This window comes from Leptonychotes weddellii, chromosome 8 (assembly GCF_054177405.1).
Source record: "Leptonychotes weddellii isolate Sample4059 chromosome 8, ASM5417740v2, whole genome shotgun sequence".
NCBI lineage: Eukaryota > Metazoa > Chordata > Mammalia > Carnivora > Phocidae > Leptonychotes > Leptonychotes weddellii.
The window spans coordinates 65,925,310-65,940,973 of NC_138376.1; the positions used below are offsets into that span (position 1 = coordinate 65,925,310).

General features: G+C 43.8%; 1 protein-coding gene across 1 annotated transcript in view; it reads right to left on the bottom strand.

The window, feature by feature from the left end:
- RNGTT (RNA guanylyltransferase and 5'-phosphatase) overlaps window positions 1-3,438 on the bottom strand; it is a 282,512-nt gene extending 279,074 nt beyond the window's left edge. Inside the window, 1 exon segment of the mRNA XM_081829361.1 lies at window positions 3,157-3,438. Within this exon segment, the coding sequence (XP_081685487.1) occupies window positions 3,157-3,220 (64 nt within the window). The 5' untranslated portion in view covers window positions 3,221-3,438.
- Window positions 3,439-15,664: the final 12,226 nt, after the last annotated feature.

A 15,664-nucleotide genomic window follows, 5' to 3' on the forward strand; every position in this document is an offset into this window, starting at 1 on the left:
ATTCCTGGCCCTTAATTCCCAGCAGAGGGGGGGAAAAAGGCACCCAACTCTATTCCTCAGGAGACATAAAGCTGCCTGGAAGTTAGCACCTTACCTGCTATCTACCCCAAGTCAGTGCCACACTTGTTCCATTTAACAGTAAGTGAGTGTTCTGATCTTTGTCACTGCCAGCCTGCAGATTACATCACAATTCTGATATTTAAACCACTTTTCTAACTCCAAATAAAAAAATATTCACTTTGACAAGAACTTCATTATGATCTTTTCTCACAATCAGTGTAGCAGATAACTCTAATGAAAGAATCCAGGAAACATGCTCCAAGCTAAAGCCATGCATCTGGGATCCCTGGGTGGCTCTGTCGGTTAAGCATCTGCCTTCAGCTCAGGTCATGATCCCAGAGTCCCGGGATCAAGTCCCACATCGGACTCCTTGCTCAGCGGGGAGCCTACTGCTCCCCCTGTTTGTGTGCTCACTCGCACTCTCTCTCTCTCTCTGACAAATAAATAATAAAATCTTTTTAAAAAAAGAAGAAGCCATACATCTAATTTTAGAGGTTCTTTCATAACTGCATAAGAAAACCACATGTAAAAAAGAGGATTCACTACAAAGTTAGAGATGGTAAGGGGAAAAAGTCAAAATGGCTGGAGAGTAAGACCTACAAATAAAAATGTAAAGAATTGTGATCAATTCATTTGAATAAGTACAATGATTACCAAGAACAACTGTTTTTATTACAAGTGAAAATGCATATAAAAACAGAGCAAGAGTGCCTGGGTGGCACAGTTGCTTAAGCAGCCACCTCTTCATTTCAGTTCAGGTCATGATCTCAGGGTGGTGAGATGGAGCCCTGCATCAGGCTCTGCGCTCAGGAGGGAGTTGGAGACTGCTTGAGATTCTCTCCCTCGCCTTCTGCTCCTCCCCCACGCCTTCTGCCCCTCCCCCTGCTTGTGCGCTCTCTCTCTCTCTCTAATAAATCTTTTTCAAAAAATTGTTAGAGCATGAAGAAAATTATTTCATTTTTCATTAAAGAAAGACATTTCCTCACCCTAGGACTTGCTTAGGTTATCTTTCAGTATTATTTTTATCCATCATTCATACAGCTCTATTGACCAAGGATTTTATGTAAAATGTGAAAAAAAGCTGACAAAGTAGGAGAATCAGGAAACCCGAATTAAAAAAGGACTCTTTCAGGGGTGCCTATATATGTATATATAGATATATACATAACAAATAATCATAGTTCACTACAAAACCCTTTAATTTTTGTTGCAAAATACCTTCTAGAATAAGCAACAAGTTGTAGTTAAAATTTAAATCTTTCACTCTTCAAAAAGACACTGTTAAGAAAATAAAAAGGCAAGTCACAGATGGGAGAAAAAAAAAATTTTAAGCATATATCCAACACAGGATTTGTATTTACAATATGTAAAGAAGTCTAACAATTCAACAATAAGATAAAAACCCAATTAAAAAATCAGTACAAGATTTGGACGTTTCACAGAAGAAGATACGTGAATTGCCAAGAAGCTCACATACACCCGAACCACAATATTACTAAATACCTATTATGGTGGGTAAAATTAAAAAGACTGATCATACCAAGTGTTGGAGAAGATATGAAGCAAACAGAACTCTCATACATTAATGGTAGGAATGTAAAATGTTATGACTTTGAAAAAGCGTTTGGGGGGCACCTGGGTGGCTCAGATGGTTAAGCAACTGCCTTCAGCTCAGGTCATGATCCCAGGGTCCTGGGATGGAGCCCCACATCAGGCTCCTGGCTCCGCGTAGGGCCTGCTTCTCCCTCTCCCTCCCCTCTGCTCATGCTCTCTCCCTCTCTACCTCTGTGTCTCAAATGAATAAATAAAATCTTTAAAAAAGAAAAAGAGTTTGACATTTTTTTTAAAGATGAAACATACACCTACTATATGATCCATTCCTCTCCTAGAGATTTACACAAGAGAATTGAAAGCATATGTCCATACAAATTACTGTACGTGAATGTTCATAGCAGGTTAATTTGTACTAACCAAAAACTGCAAACAACCCAAATGACTATCAACAAGTGAATGGATAAACAAATGTAGTGCATCCATTAACAAGGGACTACTACTCAGCAATAAAAAGGGATGAACATACAAACATACAAGAACTTGGATAAATCTCAAAATAATAATGCTGAGCAAAAGAACAGAGACCTCCCGGGGCGCCTGGGTGGCTCAGTCGTTAAGCGTTTGCCTTCGGCTCAGGTCATGATCCCAGGGTCCTGGGATGGAGCCCCACATCGGGCTCCCTGCTCCGCGGGAAGCCTGCTTCTCTCTCTCCCACTCCCCCTGCTTGTGTTCCCTCTCTCTCTGTCTCTCTGTCAAATAAATAAATAAAAATCTTTTAAAAAAAATAAAAAAAAAAATAGAGACCTCCCCATCAAACAAGTGTATGCACTATATGTTTCCATTTGTTTTTAAAAATTACAGAAAATGCAAACTAATCTATAATTACAAAAAGCATATACGAGGTTGCCTGAGGAGGAAGGGATTACAAAGGGCAGGCGAAATTTTGAGAGGTGATGTCTCCAAAATGGTCACCATTTTGATTGTGGTGATGGTTTCACGGGTGTTTCATTGCAAGTGTGTCTATGTATGTGGTATTTATCAAACTGCACTTCAAAGTTTGTTGTGTGTCAAACTCAATAAAGACGCAAAAATTCACAATAAAATAATTTTTAAAAAACAAAATTCCAGTCAGTGTCGATGGCCACTGGGAAACTTCCCTCTCCTCTTGAGCCCTCCATCTCAAGACTGACACTTGTCCCTTCCCCTTCCGAGAACACTGGAAGATTCACAAACTTCTGACCACGCTTCAAAGTAATGCCCACCGTGTTCCTGGGTCCTCAGCTCCTGCCACACAAACCTCCTGCCTACTTTCCCGTTCGTAATACTCTGCTGTACTGGATAGTGACACGGCCCCCACCTACCGGCCCACCCCCTCCAACCATTTTCCCAAACACTCAACCACAAAGCTTCATCGGACCGAGCACATCTCCGTCCTGAAATACCACTAACAAGCACGGAACCCCCGAAAGCTGCGCCCCTCAGAAGGCCCACCCACGGACCCGCCGGTATGCAGGGACTCGAACACCCCCCAGTCCGGGTTACCTGCCACCGGCTGGCCGCGCCGCGGACAGTTCAGCCACCGTGGTGGGATCTTGTTATGAGCCATGTCTCGGGGCCGCGCAGAGCCGCCCCCTCCACCAACGCTCGCCGCGCCAACGCCGCCGCCTCCTCGCGGCCGGCTCCGTACGGGGGATCCGAGACACCCGAATCCCCGCAGGGGTCCGAATCCCAGCAGCTCCTACCCTGGAAACGTCAGAGGCGGCGCGCCACTTTCATTCAGGCTCAACTCCACCGCTCTATGAGAGCCCACAATGCACCGCTACTTCCGCCCCCAAGGGCCCCGCCCTCTTCTTTCCGAGGTCAGAGGGAAAGACTGAGAAGCTCGTTAGAGGGATCGGAAGGAGTTAAAGCCACGGCGAATGGGAGGGGCGCATCTTCCATCGCCCCGCCCCGCCAAGGACCCCGCACGCTCTTAGGACAGCTTTGCGCAAGCGCAGATGGCCTCGTACAGGTGCTAGCGGAACGACACGTGTATTTTATTCCTACCTGACAGCTGATAGACAGCCCGAAAATGTAGAGAAGCCAACCCTCTTTTCACGCGTAGACTGATCCGAAGCTTCCACAAAAGCATCTGTTCTAGTGATCAAAGGGTCCTTCCCACCACTGTTAACAGATCTAGAGCCTGATCGCCCTTTTTTCTGCCAAGCTTGGCGTCCGGGCAGGATCTGGGTTTGATAATTTGGGAAGTTCTCCCTGACGTGGATCAGGGGAACAAGCTTTAGAGAAATTCTAAAGGCGAGAAATTGGAATGCCAGAAATGAAGACTTTCTCTTTGGGGGGTACTTCTAAGGATCCATGAAGTATCTGAAATTAATCCCAAAACGGTTTTCAAGAGTTTTGTTTGTACATTTCTGGAGCAAAGTTTCAGAGTATTTGGGAGTTTCAGGGGCTCCAGTCTCAAAGTTATTAACGTGTATAATTGGCAAAGGCAGGAATTGCCCTCTGGAATACCACTACCTGGCGGTGTTCTTTGCCTTACCAAACAAATGGTCTTTCCCTTAGAGTTAAGCAAGAGTGATTGGGAGCATTTTATAAACTCCATCCTGTAATAAGACTTTCTGTAATTACCAGACTAAAGTATTAAACACAAAACTGGATAAGGGAAAATTAATTGTAATGTAGCAATTTGGTTTTAAACACCAATGCTATATTTGAATTGCAAGATTCTGAGGTTAGTGGTAGGGTGGTGTATATTTTAAAGGGTGGGTGGATAAGAAACTTGAGGAAGAGCTCAGCCCCTGAATGTCTGGACTCTCTCAGTAAGACTCAGAATTCTCCATATATAGAGAGGGCCCAATGGCTGTCTCTCTTGAGAGAGCCTGAGTTAGGTCACACTGTTGGTCTGCCCTGCTGTTACATCTACTGAGACCTTTTTGTGAACGTGTCACACCTCTCCTGACAGGACAAGGTAAGATTCAGTTTCCTTACAGACCAGCAGTCTGCCTAAATAATTCTCTTCTCTGCTGGCAAAGTAGAATGCATACCATACCCAGAGTGGTGAAGTGTTTGATTCCCCAAATCTCTAAGGATGGAAAAGGTGAGCCTAATCCTGTGATAATTAGGGGATGACTCCCCTTGGAGACTGTCCCCCTCACACACACTGTGTCCGCCCAGGGAGTTCAGTCCTAGGATCAGGGAGAGCTTCCCAGAGGCTTCATGCCACCCATGAGCAGCTGTAATTGGTTGTAAGGCATCAGTGTGTGCTTAATTTTTACGTCATTATCTGTTTATGCCCTCTCCATCCTTAGTGCCCATAGATCAAAAGGACCTCATGGTTCCCTTCTGCCCACAAAAGAGAGTAGAGTGGGAAAGTGGCATCCAAGTGACTGGGCAGTTTCTCCCTACCAGGAATCTTTCTCCTGATGGGTATTTCTGTCTGTATCACTCCTAATCCCACATCTCTGCTTTTCCGCAAGAGGAAAAATAGATGCCCGCAGAGGGTTTCCTAGAACCCCCAACCCGCCCTCACAAATATGTCTTGGCCTCCTCTTTATCGGTTCTTCATAGGTGAATTCTTCCCTCAAACATCCATTTTGCAATAAGGAAACGTGTAACTGTAAATAAAAATAAGATGGAATTTTACTCAATTGGTTAAGCATCTGCTTTCGGCTCAAGTCATGATTCCAGGGTCCTGGGATCGAGTCCCGCATCAGGCTCCTTGCTCTGCTAGGAGCCCGCTTCTCCCTCTCCCTCTGCCGGCAGCTCCGAGCCCCTTCTTGTGCGCTCGCTTGCTCTCTCTCTCTCTCTGACAAATAAATAAATAAATAAAATCTTAAAAAGAAAAGGGCGCCTGGGTGGCTCAGTTGGTTAGGCGACTGCCTTCGGCTCAGGTCATGATCCTGGAGTCCCGGGATCGAGTCCCGCATCGGGCTCCTGCTCAGCAGGGAGTCTGCTTCTCCCTCTGACTCTCCCCCCTCTCATGTGCTCTCTCTCATTCTCTCTCTCTCAAATAAATAAATAAAATCTTTAAAAAAAAAAAAATCTTAAAAAGAAAAGTTTGTTTTTCTTTCAAACAGTGGCAAATAACTGACACAAGTGGCCATGCCAATTACCAAATGAATTTAGGAAAAACTAAGAAATAATGTATAACAAACGGTACTGCCAAGTCCTCCTTACATGACCACTGGTTATCATTTATCTTGGGAACATGTAATCTAGGTAGTATATGTGCTTGTCTGTAGAAAAGGGTGAGATTTTTTTTCTTTTTGCAATCTCATTAAAGGATTGCCTGTGAAGCTAACTGCAGTCTGGTTTAATGTGTATCCAATAAGGGGCGCCTGGGTGGCTCAGTCGTTGGGCGTCTGCCTTCGGCTCAGATCATGATCCCAGGGTCCTGGGATCGAGCCCCGCATCGAGCCCCGCATCGGGCTCCCTGCTCCGTGGGAAGCCTGCTTCTCCCTCTCCCACTCCCCGTGCTTGTGTTCCCTCTCTCACTGTGTCTCTCTCTGTCAAATACATAAAATCTTTAAAAAAAAAAAAATGTGTATCCAATAATAAAACTGTGTTCTTTCTTTTCTACATTTGTGGAGTGGATTTTCTGGGTTGGCAGGGTTCTAATTTTTTCCCCAACAAGTGTTTATGCCTCACTGGATTATTAAAGACTACTGCAGAAACACCCCTCTGAGACTGACCAGTGCCCCCTCAAGCCTTGCGACGGAGTTCAGTCTCCTGCTCCACGCATTGCCATCAATGGCTGATGAAGGGCCAAATCCTTTTATTCTGAGAGCCAGCACACCAGCTTGTGTGATAGGATGCTCCTCTCTGGCTTCCCAGAAGTTGGCAAAATATCACTGAATGATATTTGCTTTTTTGATCAATTCCCATCCTCCCTAGCTGGCAGGGACTAAGTTGGTGTCCCCCGTACCTGGCTCTCTTTCTCATTCTGGTGACCCACCACCTCCACCTCCTGCTTGTACTTTACCAGCTACAGTAAGTAGGAGAAGTTCAGAAGCAGATTGTGTTGGGTTAAGCTTGAGCCAAGGAGGAACATGAGTCACATCTCACATAGAGGTTTAGGTTCTAAACTTAAGATATGGGGCAAAAGAAAACAAACTCCAAACTCTCCTCCACTGCTGTTTCTTCATTTGAGCACCAAATGAAGTCACTGCCTGGCATTTAGGGTCACGTACAAGACAGCAATCTTCGAACAACAGACTCACACTTTTCACAGCCAGATTCTCTCTGAGCCTCACATCTTCCTCCAGGGCATAGGTTCAGGAAGCAGAAAAATAAGTAGCCTCTCTCTCTTTCTTGCATGGCCTACATGGGTACAGGTACGTTCATACGAGTTAATGTGGGTACGATGTGACTTCTTTGCAGTCAAATTCATACCCACCAACAGCTATACTACTCTTGTAAACCAAAAGAGGATGCACTGCGAAACTTATTTGCACAAGTTCCTTCCAAGGCCTAATAAGGCATTTGTCATTTTGTATTTTTAATCTTTTTTTTAAGATTTTCATTTTTAAGTAATCTCTACACCCAACGTGGCGCTCGAACTCACAACCCCAAGATCAAGAGTTGCATGCTCTTCCAACTGAGCCAGCCAGGTGCCCCTATACTTTTAAAGAGGACCCACTCAAGTTGTATAGATTCAGGCCTGTTATTGCTTTAACTGTAGGCAAACAAAGAGATATGTTGAAGTCCAAACCCTTAGTACCTCAGAATTCGACCTTATTTGGAAATAGGATCTTTACAGAGGTAATCAAGTTAAAATTCGGTCATTAGGGTGGGCCCTAATTCAGTATGACTGGTGTCTTATGGTAAGGGGAAATTTGGACATAAAGACAGGCTTGCACAGAAGGAAGATGATGTGGAGACACAGGGAGAAGACAACCGCGTGACTAGAGGGATGCATCTATAAGCCAAGGAATATCAAGGATTGCCAGCAGATACCAGAAGCTAGAAGAAGCAAGGAAAAATCTCCTCTGGGGCTGTCAGAGAGGGCATGACCCTGCCTACAACTTGATTTTGGACTTCTAGCCTCCAACTGTAAGACAATACATTTGTTGTTTTAAGCCACTCAGTTTGAGGTACTTCTTTATAACGGCTCTAGGAAACTAATATAAGGACCCCCCAAAACCTGGATCTGCCCCTGTTCCAACCCATGCTTTCTGGATCTAAAGCTCTTGGAGCCAGTGTCCTCTGGACCAAAGTCCCTAACCTTAGTATAAATGCAGACAACTTTTCCCAAGCCCTTTTATTTTTTTTTTTTTTCAAATTTTTGTTAAAATTCTAGTTAGTTAACATCTAGTGTAATATTGGTTTCAGGAGTAGAATTCAGTGGTTCATCACTAACATATCCAGTGCTCATCATAACGCTTGCCCTCCTTAATACCCATCACCCATCTAGCCCATTCCCCACCCTCCTCCCTCCGTCAACCCTCAGTCTATTCTCTATGGTTAAGAGTCTCTCATGGTTTGTTTTCCTCTCTTTTTTCCTCCTTTCCCATATGTTCATCTGTTTTGTTTCTTAAATTCCACATATGAGTGAAATAATATAGTATTTGTCTATCTCTGTCTGACTTATTTTGCTTAGCGTAATACAATTCCCAAGGCCTTTCAAAGAGAAATTTACCTGGTACACTCTTAGGGTTTTAGTGCCTAAAAGTCTGTTCCAAAGAACTCAGACATGCAGCCATTAGTACTAAAAGCACCAACTACTTTAAGAGCACTGAGATCTTCAAAGGCAGTGTTAGGTATTTCTTCAGGTGATCAATTAATTCTAAAATTAATAATTTTAGAAAGTCAGAAACTGAGGCAGAATATCCACCAGCATCTCCATAGTCCTCACTGCCCAGGGATTTACTGTTCCTGTTCCTTAGATGGGCTCCATCCCCAGAAAATGCCCTTAGACCCAGAGGTTCATCTTCCATCAGAGGACTCCTCCACTTGTGACAAAAGGGCACAGACTGGGTGGCTTAAAACAACAGAAATGTATTCTCTCACACTTCTGGAGGCTAGAAGTTCAAAATCAGGGTGTTCAAAATGAAGGATAACAGAGCCACCCTTTTTCCAAAGCGGATTCCAAGGAGGATTCCTCCTTTTTCCAAGGAGGACCCTTCCTTGCCTCTTCCAGCCACCAGTAATCCCGGTCATTCCTTGATTCCAACCTCTGCCTCCATCTTCACATGGCCAACATCCCCTGTGTCTGTGTCTGCATATGACATTCTCCTCTCTCTGTGAGGCTATGTCCTAATTTCCCTCTTCATATTGTATTAGGGCTTATCCTATTCTAGTATAACCTCCTTTTAGCTTGATTTCATCTGCAAAGACCCTATTTCCAAATAAGGTCACGTTCACAAGTACCAGAGTTGAGAAGTTCAATGTTATCTTTTGAGACAGTTCCACCCATAACCCCCACCCTGACCACTGGAAGCATGTCCAGGCTTGCAGAAACAAGCTTTTCTGAAGCCAGGAATTTGGCTGCCATACATTACAGGGGCCAAGGGCAGGCCACTCCAAGATGGGCCACTGTGGCATGAAGATTATTCTGAGCTGAAGGCAATTGAGACCCTGCAAGACTCAAAAGAAACTTTTGTCTCTCCCTTAACTACATGGAAGAATCTAAATTGGGGGGGGGGGTCCTTTTCCAGAATAAGGGTTATTAGCAGAGATAAATTTTATCTGAGTGACCCATCTGTGTGGCAGGGCAAACATCTAATTACCAAACATCTGCTCTTCTTATTGCCCTGTGAATTACATTCCTTTCCTTTGAAGTCCCAAACCCTTACCCCCTTCTCCTCAGTGCAGGATGACATATAGGCCTCATTTTGCCTGACAGTCTTTAGAATTTCCATGTCTGTGTGGATTCCCCATATGTATGCTATTAAATCTGATTTTCTCCTGTTTATCTGTCTCATGTCAATTTGATTCTTAGTCTGGCTAGAAGGATCTGGAAGGGGGCAGGAATTCTTCCTCCCTGACAATGTTTTCCTTTTTCAGAGTATCATGCAGTTTTTTTAGAAAGTCAGAAACTGAGACAGAGGCCTTAAATATCACCTTCCATGTCCTTCCCATGTTTTGTATACTGCTAGCAGCTGCAGGGAATGAAATATATGAGCAAACTCAAAATTACCCTCTCTTCCCACTTTCCACCAACAGCACTGAACCTGCCTGAAGAATTTAAAGTCCTAAGTGGCATGCTTTTCCACCTGGTCTCGGAGGCTCCAGGTAGTCCCCCCAGCAATCCAAGACTTCTAAGCCCAAATTCATGTCTGCTCATTGTTAAAAGATAAACTGAGGTTGGGGTGCCTGGGTGGCTCAGTTGGGTAAGCGACTGCCTTCAGCTCAGGTCATGATCTTGGAGTCTTGGGATCGAGTCCAGCCTCAGGCTTCCTGCTCAGCAGGGAGTCTGCTTCTCCCTCTGACCCTCCCCCCTCTCATGTGCTCTCTCTCTCTCTCTCTCATTCTCTCTCTTTCAAATAAATAAATAAAAAATCTTTAAAAAAAAAGATAAACTGAGGCATATTAAAGATGTTAAGAGTTTATTTGAGCAAAAATCATTTTGAACTGGGGCTTGACAAACGAAATGGTTTGGAGCACTATGGGGACAGGAGCCAGGGGAAGACTTATACAGAGAAGGTGTAGAACAAAGAAAATAAATTATTTTATTGGCTATTGCTTAAAGCCTAGTTGGCTGTTCGTGATTAGCGGTCCTTAGCATTTTGGTTTCATAACCTGGAGGCATTTACAGAGGCTTAAATTTGGGTTTGCTCATGTAGTCTGCCCTGGTATTAGAGCCGCCTCAGTCTAACGGCCTCCTTGTTTAATTCATTTAACGTCAATTCCCCAACAAGGACTCAACATGAAATGACTCCAGTTCCAGGGGTGCAAGTATATGTCCAACCCTGAACAGGCTCCTACAGAGAGAGATCTGTGTGCAAGGATATTGCATCTTTATCTTCTATAGATCAACCTAATCTTATCTCTAAATCCCTTCCTGCTAAATAGGTAGTGTAGGGGAGGGAAAATGTTTCCTCTACTCTTCTGCGTTTGGGGCCAAAATCTCCCCTAATAAGAGACAGATTAACAAGAGGAAAAGTTTATTAACATATATGCCTCAGGTGTAGATGGGAGATACTCAGGGAAACTGAGTAACCCCTCCCCGCAGGAGGCCTAAGCTGCCACCTTAAATACCATCTTCAGGTAAAGACAAAAGAACGATGTTGGGGGTTGGGGGGATGTGTAGTTATGTGAGGTGACCAGGGAAAGCAGAGTAAAAGGTAAGGTTTGTTATGCAGATTTAAGTGGCTGTCTTCTGTTAATAAGTCTCTTGTGATTTTAGAGTCACCTTTCTCTTTCTGGTACCAAAAGGGAGACATGCTCACGAATGGGACTTCCTTTCCTCTATAAATGGTAAATTTCCCTTACAGAACGGTAACTTCTACTGTTTTCAGAATTTCTCCTGTGTCTACTGTTTCTCGAAAATAAATAGCTTCTGCCAAAGAGCTACTCTTCAGTAGGAAATTTTAGCTCTGTCATTCTTGGGGCTTCCCCCACGTCTATGCCTAGAATTACGTCTTGGTTCCATGGCTCAGACAACACATCCCCGGGCAAGGATGGCCTCTTGTCACTGATCATCTGTTCACGTAGCTTGCACTTCCCCTTGACATGGCTCCTTCAGCTCTCTACTGATCATTGGCTGCACTGTGGGGGAAGAGCATCCCTTCTGTGAGCCTGGAAATCCTATTGCTCAGGCTTTTCTCTCTGGGTGCACCTCTCGCCATTGTTCTCCCAGGCATGACAAGGGAGCAGGGCCCCGGTATCCAAAATCTAGAGTCTGGAGGAATGTCTAGTACCTTCCTTAACTAAGCAAACTGTCCCACAGGAAGGGTTAAATAAGTACATGTGGCTGGATAATGAATGTTTGAAGGAATTAAATTTTTAGGGTTTTATGACAGAATGGACATATCTCATGAAGGAAGCATCAAAGATGACTCCAGTCTTCCTGTTCTGATTAGGAAGGTCTCCAACTTTCTGACCAGCTCCAAGAATCCTAAGCCTATTGTTTCAAATATAACAAAGAGCATTAAAAATGTGTATATTGGATCATTTCTTCTGAATGATGAGAAGTTGGATGTATTTGAGTTAAAACATGGAAACTAGAATTCCCAATGATTTCCCTACAACCCAAAATTGAACTGTGTATGGCCACTAGATGGAGCAAAAAACTAAGTAATCCAGTCTTCTACTGTTGTGTTGACAGAGAAAGTAGGTCAGTGAGTCAGGTTCTTCAATTACATATGTGTGTGCCTGTTCCAAAGGTTGAATTTGGCCCTGGTTCACCAAATTCATAATAAGAGAGGTCAGTCTAACCTACAAGATGATTAAATAACAGTGACTAGCTGAGTGTCTCTACTGTGCAGTTTATATAACTTCCTTCGGTGGAAAATATGAAAGATATAAAGGAAAAATAAGAAACTGCTTTCGAAACATTACTGTCAAGTCATAATGGTTTTCAGAGATACAAATAGCTATCTGCTTCTCTGTGCCATAAAAAACTTACTACTACTTTAAATTATGCAGAACATTGTCTGCCTTTCCACTTGTGAATAATAAAACTGTACTTGTGAATTGTGCTTTACCTTGCACGAAGCGTTCAGAGATTTTCCAATTTGAGTTAATCCTCACTGTTCTGTGAGGTAGACATTACTATCATCTCCATTTTATAGATGAGGGAACACAGTCAGAGAAGTTCAGTAACTTGCCCAAAGCCTCACAGCCAAGAAGCCCAAGAACCAGGCTGTGAGGTGGGGTGGGATGCCGGAAACTGCCAGCAGTCAGGAAACCTTTGTTTCTCATCCAAGCTCTGCCACAAGGAGGGGAAATCACCCTTAAACACCTGATTTTTTGGTTTCTCCATTGGAAAAATGATTAAATGGTCCTTAAGGTAGAGTGCCTTAAACTTAAATGCACTCAATTCCGGCGTTCTTGTTAAAATGCAGACTCTGATTCAATAGGACTGGGGAGGGGGCCGAGAGTCTGCATTTCTAACCCGCTCCCTGTCCCCTGCTCCCTGGCTGATGCTCAGGCTGCCTATTGGAGGACCACACTGTCAAGCCTTTCTATTGTGGAAAGCTAAACTAACATCTGCAAGGGAAAGTATGTCCCCAAACTAAGAAATGGGTAAACCATAGGTCTGCAACAGTGCTTGCAGTTTGAGATATTCACTGGTAGCTGTCTATTCGAAAGGAACTCAGTTACTTGGTATTCCCCTGTATTTTATGCTTCTAGATTAATTGGAGCCAATCAGATTTTGTGGAGGGATAAAACCTTGTTGTTTCCAGTTATCAGCCACTACTGTGTCATGTCATTTTCTTCTTAGATCAATTGTTTTTTATTCTTGATTGATAGCACACTGGGTTTCTCAGATGGAATCACCCCTGACTTCCAGCGCAACGTCTGATATGAAGCTGATGCAATGCAAAACAGTAATCTTTACCTAATTCCGTGCCGGGAAACAGGTCCAGCATCCTGTTTCCCAAATAAATAACCCCTAGATTTCTATGCCCTCTCCATACTGGAACACTCTCTTAGCTCTTTGCAGATTCCACTTGCTAGGGAGCTATTAAACTATAGCATGTACCATTGAGAGATTTTGCTTTTACTCTGTGCAGTGCCTTACAATTTACAAAAGCCTTTTCACCTATGTTAACTCATTTGATCCTACAAAAACTTGGTGAAATAGATGGGGAAGATATTTTCCCCCACCACAAATAAAGAAACAAAGTCTCCAGTAAGGTTATGACAGACAGGAACACAGCCAGTGTCTCCTGACTCTAACTGGCAAGCACTTTTCACCGCATCACACTGCTTTTTTACCCTACCTCATGGTTCATGCGCATATGGATCTGTAAGCAAGAAGTGCTTCTGTGCTATAGAAAGAAGGAAGTGGGATAAGCTTGGGATCACTTTATTAGGAGAAATGAGCAAATGAGTAGTACATTGAGGCGGGTTGACAACTAGGAAACATCTGAAGTTCCTGGTGACATATTTCAAAACGCCAGGTTTCGGGGCGCCTGGGTGGCTCAATCGTTAAGCGGCTGCCTTCGGCTCAGGTCATGATCCCAGGATCCTAGGATGGAGCCCCGCATCAGGCTCCCTGCTCTGTGGGAAGCCTGCTTCTCCCTCTCCCACTCCCCCTGCTTGTGTTCCCTCTCTCGCTGTGCCTCTCTCTGTCAAATAAATAAATAAAATCTTAAAAACAAAAAACAACAAAAAAACCCCGCCCGGTTTGGATTCTACAGAATGCTAACTTCAAAGGTCATTGACTCACTTTTAGGATGGTTATCTTAAATTGGGCCCTAGTTTTATGCTCAGAAAAAGTATACTTTAAGTCTACTCCATTCTGTTCAAATTTCTACTGAGTGCTGTGTGAGGAAATCCAGAGATTACAAAGATGAAGACACATTGTTGAACCCTAAAAAGCTTATTATTTAATAGGGAGGGCTTATTATTTCAATTACTCATGTATTGATTCTTTTTTTTCTTTTAAGTAGGCTCCACGTGGAGCCCAGTGCAGGGCTTGAACTCACACTCCTGAGATCAAGACCTGAGCTGAGATCAAGAGTCCGATGCTTAACCAACTCAGCCACCCAGGCCCCCCCTTGATTCATTTAAAAATATGATTTAGCACCTTGCTATGTGTCAAGTACTATCCAAGGAGGAGAACAGTGGCAATGAACGTGACAAGGTCCTGACCTCAATGACTTTACTTGGTCAGTATAGGATACAGAAAAAATCAGCATAAGCGCCACATTGCGGGGGTGGGGGAGGGCTGCCCACCCTTCCACAGAATCACAGAGGAGGGTATCTACCCCAATCTTGAAAAGTCAGGGGGAAAGCTTCCAAGAAGGCACATTTAAGCTGAGCCAAGTTGGGGGTCAGGGGTGGGGGAGTGCAGACTGTATGTGCAAAGGCCTAAATGCAATGGTATAATTTTAATGGAGACAGAAGCCCAATTACAGTATTCTGCAGTGTGAATTAGAAGCGAAGAAGTGGACAGAGTGGAGACAGTAAGTGCATGCAATACCTGTACTTGCCTGTGAAGCAAAAGGAGCAAGGAGCTAAGGCGGTAATTGTTGGATAACTTGAAGCCAAAGGGTTTGATTCAGGGATTTTTTTTTTAATATGAAAAAGAAAATTACTATGTTCCCATGAATATGACAAAGAACCAGTGGAGAGAGAGAAGAGGGGACAACCGATGGAGTGTGCCCTCTGAGGATAGGGAAGGATGGGATCCCAAGTTCAGATGGCCTATTATAAGGTAGAATAATAGAAGTACCATGAGATTAAACATATTTTATTCATGGGATGCCTGGGTGGCTCAGTCGGTTGGGCGTCTGCCTTCAGCTCGGGTCATGATCCCAGGGTCCTAGGATCGAGTCCCGCATCGAGCTCCTTGCTCTTCAGGGAGCCTGCTTCTCCCTCTGCCTGCCGCTTCCCCTGCTTGTGCTCTCTCTCTCTCTCTGACAAATAAATAAATAAATAAATCTAAAAATATATATATATATTTTATTCATGCTAAAAAAAAAAAAAAAGATCCAAAGTAGCGCTTTGAGGGCAAGATCCTTGTCAGTTCTAGTCAACGCTATATCCTCAGCACCTAGAACAATGCCTGGAACATGGTAGGTGCTCAGCAAGTTATTTGCTGAGCGAATTAATTCATGAATGGATAAAAGTAACCACTAGGGGCGCCTGGGTGGCTCAGTCGGTTAAGCGTCTGCCTTTTGCTCAGGTCATGATCCCAGGGTCCTGGAATTGAGCCCCACGTCAGGGTCCCTGCTCAGCGGGAGCCTGCTTCTCCCTATCCTCCCCGCTCATGCTCTCTCTCGCTGTGTCTGTCGCTATCTCTGTTGCTCTCTCTCAAATAAATAAATAAAATCTTTAAAAAAAAAAAAGGAACCATTAATGAGGCACACTTGGTGCCAGGACTGTGAAAATTATTTTCACGCATTCTCTTTAATTCTTACAAAAACAATTCTAAGAG